Raw genomic sequence first — 16,952 nt, 5'->3', positions numbered from 1 at the left:
CCAACTTTGTTCGGAAATACAAAATTTGTGTACAAAGGAATGGCAATGCGCGGTCGATTACCATGCACAGCACGCGCACCAGTCAAACTTGCCAACTGGCCCTTAAGCGCACACCTGACGACTGTTGGTCGGTCAACTTCGGCTGCCGTTCTACTGCATGTAGCCCGATAAATGTGGCCAATTTACTGAACTACCTCCGTAAATAAAGACCACACTTCCACCATGTACAAAAACATGTCGAACTTTGTCAAATTTTGATTTTCACATTTAGGCTTAGTTTGTAGTTTATTTTTGCTTTAGAAGCGAACTCACCCTCTTTATAGGCTAATCAGAAAGTGCTGCCTTTTTCAGATGTCTATTTTTCGTGCAATTTCATGTTGAAATTTTGATACGCAAACGTACATGCAGCCTCACATGTGTAGTTATGCAACAGAGGTACATTAAAACCCTAACTCCCTAGGCCTTTTTGCTAGGATGTAGCCTCAATCCTGCAAATCCTCCAATTGGCCTCATGGAAAAATAACATATAGCCTCAATCCTGCAAATTCCTCCGCTATTTCTTGAATATGGTCCATGGAGGGGTGACCACTGCCTGAATCCTGCAAAATCCTCTGGCTATGACTGTCAATAGGCTGAGGCAGAGGCAGTGACATCCTGGAGCAGTGCGGAGGATGTCAAGTATAATCAAGGGCTAAATTTATGCACGGCTGAGCATAAACAACACAAGGTCCGGCCCAAGACCTTGACACAGTGCGTACTCCGAAATCAGCAACCCACTTTTGCCATGTAACCTCAATCCTGCAAATTCCTCCAATTTGCAAAAAGGATTTTGGAGGATTCAGGGCGGTTAGGGTTAAACAGGCAGTTGGCAAGTTTGACTGGTGCGCGCGCTGTGCATGGTAATCGACCGCGCAATTGCCATTTTTTTTACACGAATTTTGTTTGTACACAAACCAATTGCAGCTCTGGCCAGCGACACGAACTTGATCGGCTGTCAGTAAAATGCCTCCTTTTCACTGCAATTGTAGGCTGAATCTTTGTCGTGGATCGTTATTTTCTTCAAGGACCTGTGTAGTGGTTATGCCGGGCAAGGTTTGGATGAGTCCCAGGGGGAATTAGTGTGTTACGGGGACAAAATGGCACATTTTCGACTTCAGATTTTATATCTGCTAGTCCATGTTGACGATTCCCTCCAGCCCAACTCAATGATAAAATTTAGGGCTGAGCTAACTCCAGCTATACTGGTAGCAATTTTGTCAGTCATGTCAGGACAGTAGGCCTAGCACTTTGTCTTTGAAACTTTTTTGATATTCACAATGATGAATGACATTTTTAGGTTAGCTTGGAATACCTAGCTCCACTAGTGTGGCCGCGGTATTGATGCGCTGTACCCTCTGGCCACAGGCCAGGTTCCCAAAACTACTGAGGAGTTTGTCCGAAAACAGCGCAAATTATTTGACATTCGGTTGTATTCTATGATGTCTGAGCTTCTTTCCTTTTTTTTTTTCAAGCTTGGACTGTACAGACAAGGTGGGTACTATTTTTTGTTTTTTTTGTGTCCTCATATGCATTGGTGTCCTCCATAATTTGCCTTTGTGCCCTCCATGATTTGCCTTGGTGCAATTTCCCCATTCCTTGGTACAAAAATTGGAGGAGGTGCGGCAATAGAGAGCACTATTGTACCTACTGCGGACAATTTTAAGAAAAAAAAAAGGTTGACGCGCATGATTAAAATCGACGCGCGCGCTGACCAGAGACCGACTTCTTTTTTTTTGGCCTTGTATCCAATTTTTCAAGAAATTTTGGCATCTTTCTGGAGTCCATAATTATATGCACCCGAAAATTGTCTTTTGATGGCAGCCATTTTGAATGTAAGAAGCGATGACCCCAAAGCTGTGACATCGCGTTTAAATGCAAATAGTTATCGATCTTGTCGCTCAGGCGATGCGACGGAGATAATCAGAGATAATCTGGCATAAACATGCCATGGCGACCATCATTCCATGATTGAACATACATATATTGTAAATGTGCAAAAGACATGCACTGCGCGTGCGCGGTCTGTCCCCTAGACTTGCAGACAAGTCACTAGACTATCCGGGAATAGCCATACCGCATGCGCTGTCATGCACGTAGGTTGTACCATGGGACGGCGCGGTGTGCGGTAGCTGTCCACGGTGGCGCGGCGCTGTGCGGTGCGCGACAGGCAAACAGAACTGGGCCAATTACTGACTTTATGCATTTCAGGGGTGTACTATAAATACATTCTTTGAAACTCTCAGGATCACCTATGGACACCTCAACAAGTCCCAAAAAAACGCCTGGTCCCATTTTTTCCGACGCCCCTCGGGTTGCCATTTTGAATGTCCAAATGGCAGCCATTTTAAACATCTATCCTACATGTTGTACACATAGCCCCCTATAAATTGACAAAATAACCGACTTTTAAGACATTTATGTTTTGATCTTTTATATTATATCCAATTCTGACCTCCTTGACAGTACACTCAAACAGTCATTTTAAACTTCAAAATGGCCGCCACTTACATTTTATATTAAAGATACCGTACTATTTGCACTTATTGGAAAAAGTCTAAAAATGACAAAGTTTTAAAGTCAAAGAGCAAAGTTATCAAGCTCAGATGATTAAGCGAATGAAATATAAATCATGTGTAATTGGACACAAGTTTGATGAGGCATTTGAAATCCATGACCTTATTTGTCCATAGTTTCACAAGTTAAAGGTATAGTCCATCATTTGTAATTTGTGCATTTTGTATATGTTTGAAGCAACAAATGTGCTCAAAATCTAAAGAAGGGTGCTGAACAACCAACTGATAAAGTTTCAGCTCAGCTTCAGCTGTAGGCCTATATTTCGAGAAAAACAACATCTAGGATCTCGATTTCAAATCAAAAGTTGCTGAGTCATGTTTTGAATTGGGCCTGAATTCAGGGTCGGAGACACGTTCTCACTGAGCCAATTACAGCTACGCGATGTGACGCACTGATCCGACAAATAAAAGCAACCGTGTGTGCGTCGTGTCAACGCTTGCGTGCACTTCACCGAATAAAAAAAAAAACTATCGGTACTAACGGAAATTTCTTTAGACACACCATTGGAAAGCCCTTCTTTCATTGATTTCTTCAAAATGACAGCATGAAACAATAATTTCACAGGGAGTTTAGTTCTCTGACTATCTTTCAATCAAGTATGTGTTTCAACACTTATTACGTCAGTTACTTTTTGGATAGCTGCAAATGATGGACTGTAGATCTGAGTTTTATTTCATTATACAGCAAATGTTTAGGCCCCTAACACTTGTACAGTAAAAGCACAAATGGGAGATTTAATTTCGGGATAATCTGACACATTTTCGATATTTTCGATATCACTCCTCAATATTGAAAATATCGATATTTCGATATGATTAAAAAATTGTTATCGGCGATATCGATATTAAAATAATATCAAATAGGCCTAATCGAGTAATATCGATATATCTACGGTGCTTAATGCTTGCACAAGTAATGTCCTCCTTAAGGGTAATTGGTGAACGCAAGAAGGAGCCCATTAAGAATAATGGCTTGATGCAAAGTGGCATGACCCTCCTTGCAAGCCACTTTTCATAATTATGTACGTATGGGTTGGTCATCAACGAAATAACATGATACATTGCCAGTGGCATTTCCGTAATGTTCAGTGTAGGGATTATTACATGTAAAGATTGAAGTTTGAGCCAGCACGTACATGTAGGCCTATAGCCACAAACAAAAGAAAAACACTCCTAGACAAATGAGCAAATTTTTGGGTTCACAATTTGAACAGAAAACCCCTAAACTGAACACTTGTCTTCCTGAAATGACATCACAGCAACAGCACCCCCCAGTTGTCCGGAAAAGCATGGAACATTTTAAATATCTAAAGAAACTTGCACTTTTCAATAAAGTTAATCAAAACAGGATGTCAAATAATTTTCACACATTTACATGTAAGAGCACTAGAATGTTGCACAAAATGTGTTTCCAAGAAAAATCATCGCATTGCCCCTTTAAGGCAGCTTCATACTTCACAAGAAAGCGAAAGTGAAGCAAAAAATCATAACGTCAACAATCGAGGTTTCACTGTGACGTTCGCCGTTACCCTGACAAATTTGCTTCATACTGAAATTCACATTTTGTTGTTTAGAGTTTTAATATAAAGAGAAAAGTGCGTGACAACTTTGACAAGCATTTCCCGCATCTTGACAATTTATCAAATAACAAGATCCAACATGTTAGTTGTCAAAAATGTCAAATGCGGTCTGACTTTGTTCATCTCAAGTTGTCAATTTGTCGCAGTAAATTTTGTTTTTGACAAATAATCAAAGCAAAGGAATTTCCATCGACAGTAATGCCAGTGTTGATGTGAATTTCATCTTGTGCATGTTACTGTTCTGTTCAATACACAACTTGCTTAGAGTATCCAATTTATGGTACTTTATTGAACTGAAGTTTTTTCCCCATTTGCGCAGCAAACAAGTTCCCTGCTTAACCGGACAGGTGTACCAAGGGGAGCGCGACATTAAGATGTCAGCTGAAATGCCCTGCAAATATCCGTTTTAATTAGACCCTCGAGACGCAGAGCGATGAGAGGGACGGAGATTGGACTTAAACGTTCAGCCATCGTGAATTCTTAACGATCAGATGCATTCTCCTCAGTTGGCATAAAGATCCGCGGCCAACCGTTCGCAAGCCGCAGAATTTTTTTTATCCTCGCTTTTCTGGAAAGTGGAGAGAACAGGCAGGAGTATTCGTCTAGAAGGATCAGTGACAGTGCTTGCACTGTGAAGATTGGTTGTTCGGGAAACCGGAGAAACGAAACTTTATCTTTACGTTTCCAACAGTTGGACGCATCCACGTACTAGCTTCAGGAGATTTTGATAGAGATAACTGGAGACAAGCGACGAGAGATATCTACATTCCGGTGATCGTATCGTGGGTTTTGAAACCAGTTGGAGAAATCCTACCTGTGATACGAGAAACTGAACTGCGTGCTTGACCTTTAAAGTTCTGGTACAAAACGGGCCGGTAAACAAGGGTGGAGAATCGATGAGCGTCTTGTTCCAAAGGTTGCGATCCGGGGAAATTTGAGCCAAAATTCTGAGTGTTGAGTTTAAACCAGAAGACAGGTTAAAGTTTCACCAGAATCTGACGTCAAGAGAATACAAGAAGCTTGTTGGAAATGTCAGAATCTGTTTGAGGAATTCATACTTTTAAGAATTGCAGAAGAAAAGTACAAAACAATTGTAAATAGAATCATAAAAAAGCAGGCGTCTTAAATTTGTGAAGCATCATCAATTGAAAATCAATGCTAATTTTGTTAATTTGTTAAAAAAAGGTTGATCAGCATTTCTCAAAGTTGGTACAAAACTCGAAGCAAGTGTTCAATGATGAATTTGTCATCTTCGAGCTGATTTCATCAATTTACGAAAGTTGTCTACTAAATATCGTGACAGTCGATTCTAAAAATGCGTTCCCTTCCCTTCGAAACAAAGGGGAAGAGCGGCCAATCACAAACTGGAACAAGGTAACACCAACTTTTCTCAATTACCCCTGAAAAAGGTCAAATTTGACTGATATTTGATCTTCCAAAAAAGTAAGCAAAAACTTGGGACCACCAAAATGCCGCCGTCTTCGGGCGAGCTCTGGGGCTCGCATTTTATGCCAGCCAAGATCAACATTGAGTGCCTCCTTCCGACGGGAATTATCGTTCCCCTGGAGTGCGTGCGCGAGGCCACGCTGGAGAACGTCAAAGCCCTCCTGTGGAAGGAGGCCAAGAAACTCCCCCTCGCCAACAAGCTGAGCGAGGCCTCGTCCTACATCTTCGTCACCATTACCCAGGATGCCGAGCGGGAGGAGTTTTACGACGAGGGCCGGCGGCTGTGCGACCTGCGGCTGTTCCAGCCCTGGCTGAAGGTGGTGGAACCGGCGGGGAACCGGGAAGAAAAGATGCTCAATTACGAAATAGGTAGGTGTTGTGAAACATCCCGTACACAATTTTTCCCCTCAAATTTCTTCTATTTGAAGACGTACCAGTACAGGTGCTAATTATTCAATGCTGTGACAAGGTTGTAAGCATGTACATGGTCATCTGGGCACTTTGCACAATTTTTTTTTTCATTGCGGACCATGTGGACAAATTTTGAACGTCGCATAATATGCAGTTTGACCCTTCGTGAATTCGAAACGGAGCCTTAGCAAGTGACGGAAATTGAAAATTTACAAAACGGATAAGTTTTACAGATTTTCCTACATTATTACGCTTTTGAACGAAAAAAAAAAGAAGCATTTCCGAATGGGAATATAAGAGTAGTGACTCTGTCTTAACGGCCGTTTAAAACCTTGCAGGGTCATGGTCGTGATGACTTGCAGGTCACAGGTCACGCAAAATCTATCCAATCAGAGGTTTAATTCATCAGCCCTTCCCGGCGTCCTGTTTGCAGGACGGGGGGTGCGAGCAAAATGTAAAAACTGACATGCAAAGATTCAGATAAAGTTGAAGTGAAATAGAGTCCAGTTGCAATCCTGAAATTGTCAGTGTTTTCTAACTGAAGAAGACGTGGGTCTGGTCTTGTGCACATTTGGATGAAAATAAGTCATGCGTACAAGTATGTACATGTGTATATATATGTATCATTTCTGTTTTGCGGTAACACCATGTGGTAATAACTACTGCTTAGAAGATATTAGTTCTGAGAAGAACTTGTCCTGCTTATTATCAACTTGCTAAGTAGTTTTTGTTCTGTTTAGGACGCTCAGCGGGCACCCCTCAACACAATGCCCATGGCTCACAACCAACTGACACACCCGAGCGAGCAGGGCATGCCCAGCAAGCACTCCTAATCCTAACAAACCCTACTTAAGGAGTAGCGTCTCCAACTATCTTCAGTCTCCTGACGATGACTAGAGCAGGCTAGTCGAAACGTTGAGACCAAAGACAAGTTCTTTTAGAACTTACAGCAGGACTGTTCTAAACAGAACAAAAACTACTTAGCAAGTTGATAATAAGCAGGACAAGTTCTTCTCAGAACTAATATCTTCTAAGCAGTAGTTATTACCACATGGTGTTACCGCAAAACCGAAACGATACCGATACCCCACCATGCAAAGCCTCAAATCTTATATATATATATATGTACATGTACATGTATGCACATACCGGTAGTATATATTCACAGTGTGCACGTGTTCTACATGTACATAACCCCCGAGGACAGACACACAAAGGGAGAACAACAGATCCTTTCAGTCCTCGGGCGTTGGGTCTTTTGTTCAAAACGGTCCTCTGCTTTAGTCTATGGTGGAGTGTTATAGTACAGGGACAAAGAAAAACACAAAGCATTGTCCTCGGGAGTAAAGTAAAACAAGAGTGTCTGCGCACGCATGTAGTGCGTTGGCACAGTGGAGGCCTCATGAGTGTTACACATCAAGATTACATTGTAAATCTTTGATCCGATCCTAGGCACGGCCATTGGCATGCCCGTGACGGAGTTTGACTCCATGAAGGATCCCGAGGTCGTGGATTTCCGCCGCAACATCCTGACGCTGTGCAAGGAAGTCGTTGAGGAGCGGGAGATGCAAGGCAAGACCGAGCACGCCATGTACGTCTACCCGCCCAACATGTACGTCTTACCGGAACTGCCCAAACACATCATGCAAAAACTGGACAGGGGTAAGTCTTGAGCTTGTTACGTTTCCTCCAACTCTATAAACATTTAAACTCCCTTAGCTACTTTTTTCCTTCCTAAAAGCTCCACTCTACAGGAAACCGGATGCACATTCCTTGTATTTTCAATAGCCCATCCATTCTATGGTGTACCTGGGTGTTCTATATATAGGGGAGGGTGGCGGCAAAAATCAGGCATGCAACTTTTCCTTGGATCCGCCGATTTCCTCGTTTTTTACTTCTCATGAATGCCATTACAAATTGAAAAACACTGTACAAAGTCTTGTGTTGTTTGGAATTTCCTCGTTTTATTCTAAATTCCCAGTTGCATGCCTGAATAATGGAGGCCTAATTTTCTTGAAGGGGGTGGGGGCACTGCATTTATAACAATTGAAAATCTCATTTTTGCCTTCCCCGATTTCTAAGGGGGGGGGGGATGGGCAGCACAACAAGGGACAAACTTAAGGATTGCTACGCACAACAAAAAACTCGCCAGGATATTTGTTCGAAATTAGAATTTTCTCCAAATATTTTGAGGTTTTTCACTTGGGCGTTGTTGTATGTTGTTCTTTACTATTCAGCTTTCTAACCATAATTTGCTTGTTGATTTCACATACCCAGATACATCAATAGTCGCTCTTAGCAAGCTACAATGTACTGACTAGGCTGGGGACGCGCTTGAGTTATGCGGTGTAGTTAATAAATTAGCAATATTTCCTACACAAAGTAGAGCCGGCAAGACATTAAAGATATAGTCCATCATTTGTAATTTGTGCATTTTGTTTGTTTGAAGCAACAAAAGTGTTCAAAATCTTATGAAGAATACTGAACAACTAACCTGATGAAGTTTCAGCTCAGCTTCAGCTGTATATTCCGAGAAAAACAGCATTCTAGGATCTCAATTTCAAATCAAAAGTTACTGAATCATGTTTTGAATTGTTTTGAATTGCAGCTATACGCGACGTCGCGCACTGATCCGACGAATTATAGCAACCACGCGTGTGTGGCTGTGTGTCGTGCCAATGCTTTGCGCACGCTGCGCCGAATAACAAAACGACCTACTAATTTAAATTTTCCTATGGTGCGTCTTAAGACGCACCGTTGGAAAGGCCTTCTTTCGTTGATTACTTCAAAATGACAGCTTCCCAGAAAGAATAATTTTACAGGGAGTTTAGATCCCTTACTATCTTTCAACCAAGTTTGTTTTTTAACAATAATTACGCCAGTTACTTTTCGTATGGGCAAATGATGGACTATAGCTTTAATTTATATCTTGAAGTATCTCCAGAAGTATGGGGTGTAGAAACTTGGGGACTGTTGCATATTGTAGCTGTGCTACATGTATCCAGCTTTCTCAATATTTGCCTGGGATTTTCCAGCATTTTTGTGTGTGTATTTAAATTCTCTGCCAGGTCTCACGCACGAACCAAAGGCCCAAAAAACACCACAGCTGAAGTGTTACTACCAGTTGAATGATTATTTTGAGGTTTGATTCCTCCTGTGCAAAGAAATTGGATGCTTTCATCAAAAACGAATTTACAGAGAAGTCGAGTTCCATTTTAAAATTAGTTTTCCTTGAATTAATAAACCCCAAAGCCCTAGAAATCACAGTGAACTGTGGGACATGAGGGAAAGTCAACAGTTACTTGACCAGGAAATCCAGCTGTTCCTCTCTAAGCCCAAATTTGGTCAGCGCCCACGTGATCCCTTCCATGTGAAACTCTGTCAATCCCCAAATCAGGATGTTTATTTTATGCCAGTCAGGAGTAAAACAACAAGCTAATATTGCAGGGTTTTCATGTACATGTATCCTAGGAGTCGAACTGAACTGTTTTAGTATAATCCTGGAGATACCGGTACATGCACATGCACTAGCACGTTTGTTTATGGTGTAAATCAAGGATTTTCTTTTGTTCCTCTTCCCTTCTCCTTTGTTTGTACTCCAACTTTTTCGCAACAGCTCTCATTTGTTTTGTACACGTTCAACCCAGGAGTCCTCGATTCGGTTTCTGTCCTCGATTCACTGATGATGTTGCACATGTGTGTCCTCGATTTACACCATACACACAGGTTTGTTTATGGTGTAAATCAAGGATTTTCTAATGTTCCTCTTTCCTTTTCCTTTGCTTATAAATACAGATCTGTACTCCTAACTTTTGTGCAATAGCTCTCATTGGTTTTGTACACGTTTTATAATCGAGGATGTTCTTGATTTGGTTCCTGTCCTAAATTCATCGACGATCTTGCACGTGTGCGTCCTTGATTTACACCATAAACACGCAAATTCAAATGTGTACCGGTACACACCGGCGATCGTGGACATCCTATTGTCCCTCTTTTATTTGTACTCTAACTTTGTAGGAAGACTCTCATAGGTTTTGTACACGAACCCAATCGCGGACGTATGCTGAGAATCGTGGACGAGATTGTTCTCTTTTGTTCTCTGGCACTTTTCGTGCACGGTTTGAATAGATGAACATGCCCACACCTGTGCGTTTTGTTGTACAACTGAGAGTATTCATTTAAATCATTGAAACGATGCACTAAACACAAACATGGCTTGAAAATACTCTACAACAAAAACAATTTATAATTATTATTAAAAAAAATGTGCAAAAAATGACCTGATTTAGCAACACTTTGCATTGTCTTGAATGTTTCCAAGAAAACAAAATGAAGCAATCCCCTCCCCCAACATTTTTTTTTTACATGCACACCTCAGCGTTCACTCAGTATTCACATCGTGTCCACTTTTCTATCCTTTTTTGTTATCATAGAGTACATCTTTTCACATTAAGTGCATACAATACATACACAAGTACATGTACATTTGTGTATTTATTAAAATATAAATGTTAAATACAAACGAAAAAAATGAAATAACTGTACACATATTAATTTTTTTTCTCTTTTAAAGACAAAAACTACATAAAGAAACTTAATTGAAATTAACCTAATTAAACTGTAACAATTTTTTATTTTTAGGCCATAAACCTCAATTTTTTCAATAACATTTCCGTTTGTAATGTACAAGGGGGAACAGTTAGGCCTAAATATTTTCATTTCAGTGCATACAATACATACACAAGTACATTTGTATATTTATTAAAATATTTATGTTAAATACAAACGAAAAAAATGAAATAACTGTACACATAGGCCTATTAATTTTCTTTCTCTTTTAAAGACAAAAACTACATAAAGAAACGTAATTGAAATTAACATAATTAAACTGTAACAATTTTCAATTTTTAGGCCATAAACCTCAATTTTTTTCAAAAACATTTCCTTTCCTAATGTATAAGGGGGAACAGTTTAATTTTTTCATTTCAGTGGGCTGGGATAGAAATTATGAAGACGCGAGTGCCACCGTAATGTCCCTTAATTACAACGCCACAGATCCATCTGGACCGCGAAGCCCTCCACGCGTCTAACGTTTCCCATCCGACCTCCTCAAGGCTTATTTCTCGCTCCAGGCTAAAGGCAGAACCTCTTAGCAAACACGTCTTATGTTACAAGCGCTGCACTTGTTTGTTTGGTCGTCTTGTCTCTCAGGGACAGAGTTCGTCCTTGTCTCTTCCCTCCAGTTTTTCTTCCTGGCTTTGTGAGCTGTATGGTGCATGTGTACCCTTTTGAAGACTCCATGGTTTATAAATCTAATGAAAATATTTATAAGAATATGGTGTATGTTTTGTGATTATATTTTTTTGGTGGGGAGGGTTAAACGAAGAAGCAGCTTGCTCTATTTAATAATACATGTACTATTATACAAATATTGAATGCTTCGAGTGGTGTAGTAAAACTAGCCTCCCGAAGTGATCCATGGACATTCTATTTTCCCGAGGCGAAGCTGAGGAAAAATAGAATGCTCCATGGATCACCGAGGGAGGCTAGTTTTACTTCACCACGAGATAAAGCATTAAATATTCGTTTTATAACACTTCACCCACAGATTCTGCTTGGTTTTAATATTTAAAATTATGTAAATAAACTTCAATTTCAATACAGAATTGGTGGAAAATGTATTTCTCTCTTCCAAACTACATGTACCCCTTCGCGAAATGTTTGAACCCAACTCTGTGGCGCGCTCTCTTTAGAACGCGCAACGCGCACACCAGCATGCATTATTTTGCACACAAATACTGCGCTGTGGAAATAGTACTTTGGTTGCTAGTGGTATAGTACTTTGGTTGCTACGGGTAGGCCTATAGTACTTTTGGCCGTGCACAGAAAGATAGCAAAAATAGAAAGTGTCATGTGACTCGCTCTCGGCCAATCAAGACACAGAATCTGCGGGTGAGGTGTTATACATGTAAAGTGCTCTATTCAATTTGGAGGCGTCACAATAATAATAATTGGAGTATTTTTTGGAAATGCAAAAAGTAAGTACTACAAATACAAGTCGGGAATACTTGTGAGTACGCAGTAAATTGTATTCTTTTATGCAAAGCCTGCGTGAATCCCCGTCACCTGATTGGTGGGTCGTTGATCACATGTCGTTGAATTATTTGTCCCAACCCACGGCCCGGCCGCACCGCAAAAATAGAAGTTCCGTTCCACTGTAAGTTCCATTGCACGGTCATACTGTAGGTGTTCAGACGTTGTGTGAGTGCAATGGAAAGAGTAATTTCATTTGGTGACAAATGAATGTTCCATTCCATGAGGTGGAGCCGAGTGGAATGGAGCATCCCATTTGTCACCAAATGAAATGATTCTTACCTTTGCACTCATAAACATTCATTATAATACATTCTGCAGTTGTCCTTCAGTACATGTTCTGTTCGCGTGTACGCATACAAAAAAAAAAACCTTCCTACCAACCAACCCTTCCTTAGGCCAAAAAAAAAAGTCTCCGGTTTCTGGTATGGAGCTTGCCCCAAAAGTGGTGCGGCGACGCGGCTTTTTTTTTTTTTTTTTACCTGTTTTTTTTTTTTTTTTTTTTTTGGCTTCAAATGTCGGCTGATGACTGCAAATGGTGCCCGACTAAACTTAGTGCAAATATATGGGAGTCCAGAGAGGCCACATAAATCTTATTCTCGATCATAACCCCATCTAAAAACACGTTAAAATTGTGCAGCAGCAGAATTCCAGTCAAACCAGTGAGTTTGGCGGTTTTGAAACATCATCTTGTATTGAAAAAATTCTTTTTCATTTTGCCGACGCGCATGGGTACGGCGACGCGCGCGCATACCAGAAACTGGAGACTTTTTTTTTTTGGCCTTAGGTAATGTTACCAGAAACGCAACATAACTTTTTGTTGGCCTTACTCTGTGAATCTTGCTGGGAAACTTGCGGTATAAAGTCTAAGTAAAGAGCTTTTTACAAAACGAAACATGGCCCGGCCTGATTCTTCTTCTCAAAGGAGACTTAAGCAATTCTCTAGGAAGCAGAAAAAGTTAATTGCCGCAAAAAAGGAAATGTTTAAATATTAACAGTGTGAGTTTATGTAAGGCCATTTTTGCTGTGGTGCAGTGTTGTTACCATGACAACGCATCCAACTGGGGTGCATTTGAATTGGAGATTACTGTTCAGCCATTTGCATTAATATTTAACAAACAAACAAAATTCCCCTTGTTTTAAAGGCAAAATTTTACATGACCTTGTAAGAATCTTTAAATTTATTTGATCATTAAATGTATGATTGTAGACAATTTTTGTATGCAATGTCTCATTCCAATAAAAGCTTACAATAAGTCAATTATTACAAGGTACCTAAACTGGTTCCTGCCTCACTATCAGAATCAATAGGGAACCAGTCTGGTCTACTCGCAGGGCAATCTTTTTTTTTTTGCACCAAAGCACCCCTAAAAAAACTCCTTTTTTCAGAGAGTTGCAATTAGACCAAAATGAAAAAAAAGTGTTCAAATGTTAGTTCAAATGAAACATACGACCGGTACCTGATTAGTTTAATGAAAAAAAATGTGAATTTTTTTGAGGAGCACAAAAACTTCAGGAGATACCGGTAATGTGACTTTGCGTTTAATTTTGTAAACATTCAGCTTTTATAAATACTGTTTAAACATTTAAACGTTTAGCCATTTCACAGAGGCAGACGCCTGCCCATCATGTCTGCAAACCGGCGTGATAGACATGATGAATCAACAATGATTGACATAATAAATAGCGGGCAATCGTTAAAAAAGTATTAAAAAACTATGGTTTTGTAAATTCGATAAGTTTGCAAACATCGTTAATTATGTGTGCTATGTATGTTTAACCATGATTCCTTCCTCCATGGTCAAAGGAAGATCGCGAGAAGGTAATAATTCGGGTTTCGTTAAAACATTTTGGAAAATTTCGTAACAGATTTAGATGTGTTTTTTTGTTGAACATGTAAAGGTCACATCCTAAAAGTACATCTTTAATCCTCTGGCGCAAACATCATGAACACAGCATCTCAAGGAAGCCTGGGGGGCTTTTTCTAATAAAGTCTGGCACCTTGGAATTTGCCAGGATGACCCGAACATGGTTGTTTACACCTAAGACAACTGACAAGCCACAACATCCCAGCTGTGCAGACATCAATATTCATTTGGGAGCCCCACAGGCAAAAACAAGTCTGGTGTTGTGGACTGTCCAAGGAGATTTACTGTTGTTTACAGCACTGCACACTGTACCAGAGGGGTCATGTGGAATTGTACAGTACATACAGGTCCTGTTAAGTTCATCATGAGGTCATTCAAGTACATGTTGGAGGGGGGGGCTGTGGTGTGGTAGATGATGCTATATCCAGCTTGTGGAAGACTCCAGTACACTGTGTGTGTCAATTGGCTGGTACAAAAATGTGCCTTATTCACAGTTCTTGGAATGGTTTGAAATAACAAGGGTGTTGTACATGTACTTAAAGGGGCACTACCCCGGTAGGTCCTGAAATCCCCGAAAATGTTATGTTTTGGATTGTTTACTAGCCTACATACATGTACATGTATTTCAAACATCTGGTTGAAAGGAAACCAACCTAATGTCTTACCGTTCCCGAGAAAAGACCAAAAAAACCCGCTTGTTTACATCGGACATGACAGAGTACGAATACGTTTTTCGTGTCGTTCTCATGTACGCTATACATGTTGTGTGTCTCGGGAACAGAGGTGACCAATCACCAATGCAAAAAATTGTTTTCTTCAACGTCCGCAAAAGGTGAACACTTTACGCGTACGAATGAAATCACAACTACATGTAGCATCCAAACAGCTCGAATTTATGGGGTCGCAAAAGTGGACCCCGAAATTCGTTCTCGCACGCATAATACTGGAATAACACAAAAACGCCCAGTTTTGAAAGGATAGTTGTGTGGATGTTTATATCCTACTTTTAAAAGTTATTTCCGATTATCTTTATTTTTTGTATTAATTTGTACAATGCACGTGTACATACCGGTACGTGTTATATATCAGGTCAATTCAGTCAGTAAGTACAATGCAGTTTGCAGCACTTTTTAAGGATCCTATATTCATTTTTTTCATATATTAAAATATACAAACATTTTGTTACATTGGTACAATGTGCTCTCGTTTGATGCTAGCAGAAAAACAAAAACGTCAGTGAAAATTAACTTTTCGTTCTTCAACAATGTATCAATAAAGTGGAAGGAAACTTTGACCATTTGTGACCTTTTAAACAGCAGGGGGGTTAACCTGATTATCTTGAATTTTGTACTTAGTTCACCATTTGCTCTTTAAAGTTGCACTCCGCGTGCAACAAATTCCTGCTGTACATGGCTATTTTTTCTAGCTGTATACAAAAGATAAATTCTTTGCCAGACATTAATTCCATTCTCCTGGGGGTAGGCTGGTTCCCGCCCCACAATCAGTAGCGATAATGTATGGCCCGGGAATCAGTCTGCTCACAAAATGGATCTGTTTGTTCCCAAAATGAAAACCCTTTCTTTTCAGAGGGTTCCAGACATCCCAAAAAGAAAAGAAAAAATTCTGTTGGGTTGGAATAAAACATACACGTACAGGATGAATATCTATGAAGAGAAAAAAAGTTGAATTTGTTGAAGAGCACGGGGAGTGCAACTTTAAAAACCCAATTTCCGCTTTTTTTGTAATATTTCCAGTTTCTCAAGAAACAAAGAGGCCAGTCTCTGAATCGCCCCGAGTCTTCCGCGACTTTCCTATTTTTTTTTCCCTCTCTCGGTGAATTAATTGCTGTCACTGGAGCCCACAGAGTCCCCATTCCCAAGATATGTCGTAATTCTGGGCCCCTCCGGCTCTCCAACAGCAAACGGAATTAATTTCCTTATTGGACCGCTACACGGGGAGACAAAAAGATGAAGGGTATGATTGGGACAGTCAGCGGGCCCCCGAAGGGTTCAGAAAGGATGAAATTAATCTGGATCATCAAGTAGAAAGCTTTGCCGTCTTGTCTATCTCATTAAGTACGAGTCCGGACCCTTTAGGCTTTTAGAGTTCTTGTAAGCATTTGGCAGGTTTTTTTCTGGTGTATTTTTGTCTATTTTTTTATAGCGTGCATTTTTAAATAATAAGAGTGACAAATGAGAGTTTTAAACATTTTTGGATGCTGAAACAATTCTGTTGAAATGTAAACTAATTTTTACATTGTACTGAAATGACAAGTGCATGTGCACATTGTACATATTAACCCTAAAAGGGCCGGGGGGGGGGCGGAATCTGCCCCCCTCGACTTTTTCGCGACCTGAGCTGTTAGGACTTTTTAGCCTCGAGCCTTGCGCATCTTTTGACACCAAAAATATAAAAATCGGACCAGGGGTTGTCGCGCAGCGAAAACTTTTCTGACGCTACGAGCCGTGAAAACTTAATTTTCCCATATACGTCGTGTACACAGACCAGAATTACCATTCGTACTTATGAATAATTAATTAGCCATAATTCCAAAACCCTTTGACCCACATGTCATGAAATTTCTTGGGTATGTTCATGAAGAGTTGCTCTATGCATGTACCGAGTTTCAAACATTTTCGTCACTCGATGGCCGGAATCTTACGGGGGGCGGAATTGGAAGTCATCAAACTGATAACTGCAAATGGTGCTCGACTAAACTTAGTGCAAATATATGGGAGTCCAGAGGGGCCACATAAAGCTTATACTCGATCGTAACCCCATCTAAAAACACGTTAAAATTGTGCAGCAGCAGGATTCCAGTCAAACCAGTGAATTTGGCAGTTTTGAGACATCATCTTTCATTGCCAAAAAAAACCTTTTTAATTTTGCCGACGCGCATGGCTACAGTGACACGCGTGCCTACCTGAAACTGGAGACTTTTT

General features: G+C 40.3%; 1 protein-coding gene across 1 annotated transcript in view; it reads left to right on the top strand.

The window, feature by feature from the left end:
* LOC119732122 (phosphatidylinositol 4,5-bisphosphate 3-kinase catalytic subunit alpha isoform-like) overlaps positions 1-16,952 on the top strand; it is a 49,765-nt gene that overhangs the window by 1,114 nt on the left and 31,699 nt on the right. The window contains exons 2-3 of the mRNA XM_038205516.1: positions 4,512-6,007; positions 7,502-7,711. Of these exons, the coding sequence (XP_038061444.1) occupies positions 5,662-6,007; positions 7,502-7,711 (556 nt within the window). The 5' untranslated portion in view covers positions 4,512-5,661. The remainder of the gene's footprint in view (positions 1-4,511; positions 6,008-7,501; positions 7,712-16,952) is intronic.

This window comes from Patiria miniata, unplaced genomic scaffold, assembly GCF_015706575.1.
Source record: "Patiria miniata isolate m_02_andy unplaced genomic scaffold, ASM1570657v1 HiC_scaffold_24, whole genome shotgun sequence".
Classification (NCBI taxonomy): domain Eukaryota; kingdom Metazoa; phylum Echinodermata; class Asteroidea; order Valvatida; family Asterinidae; genus Patiria; species Patiria miniata.
Note: the sequence above shows the minus strand (reverse complement) of the source record. Positions and strands in the feature narration are given on the sequence as shown.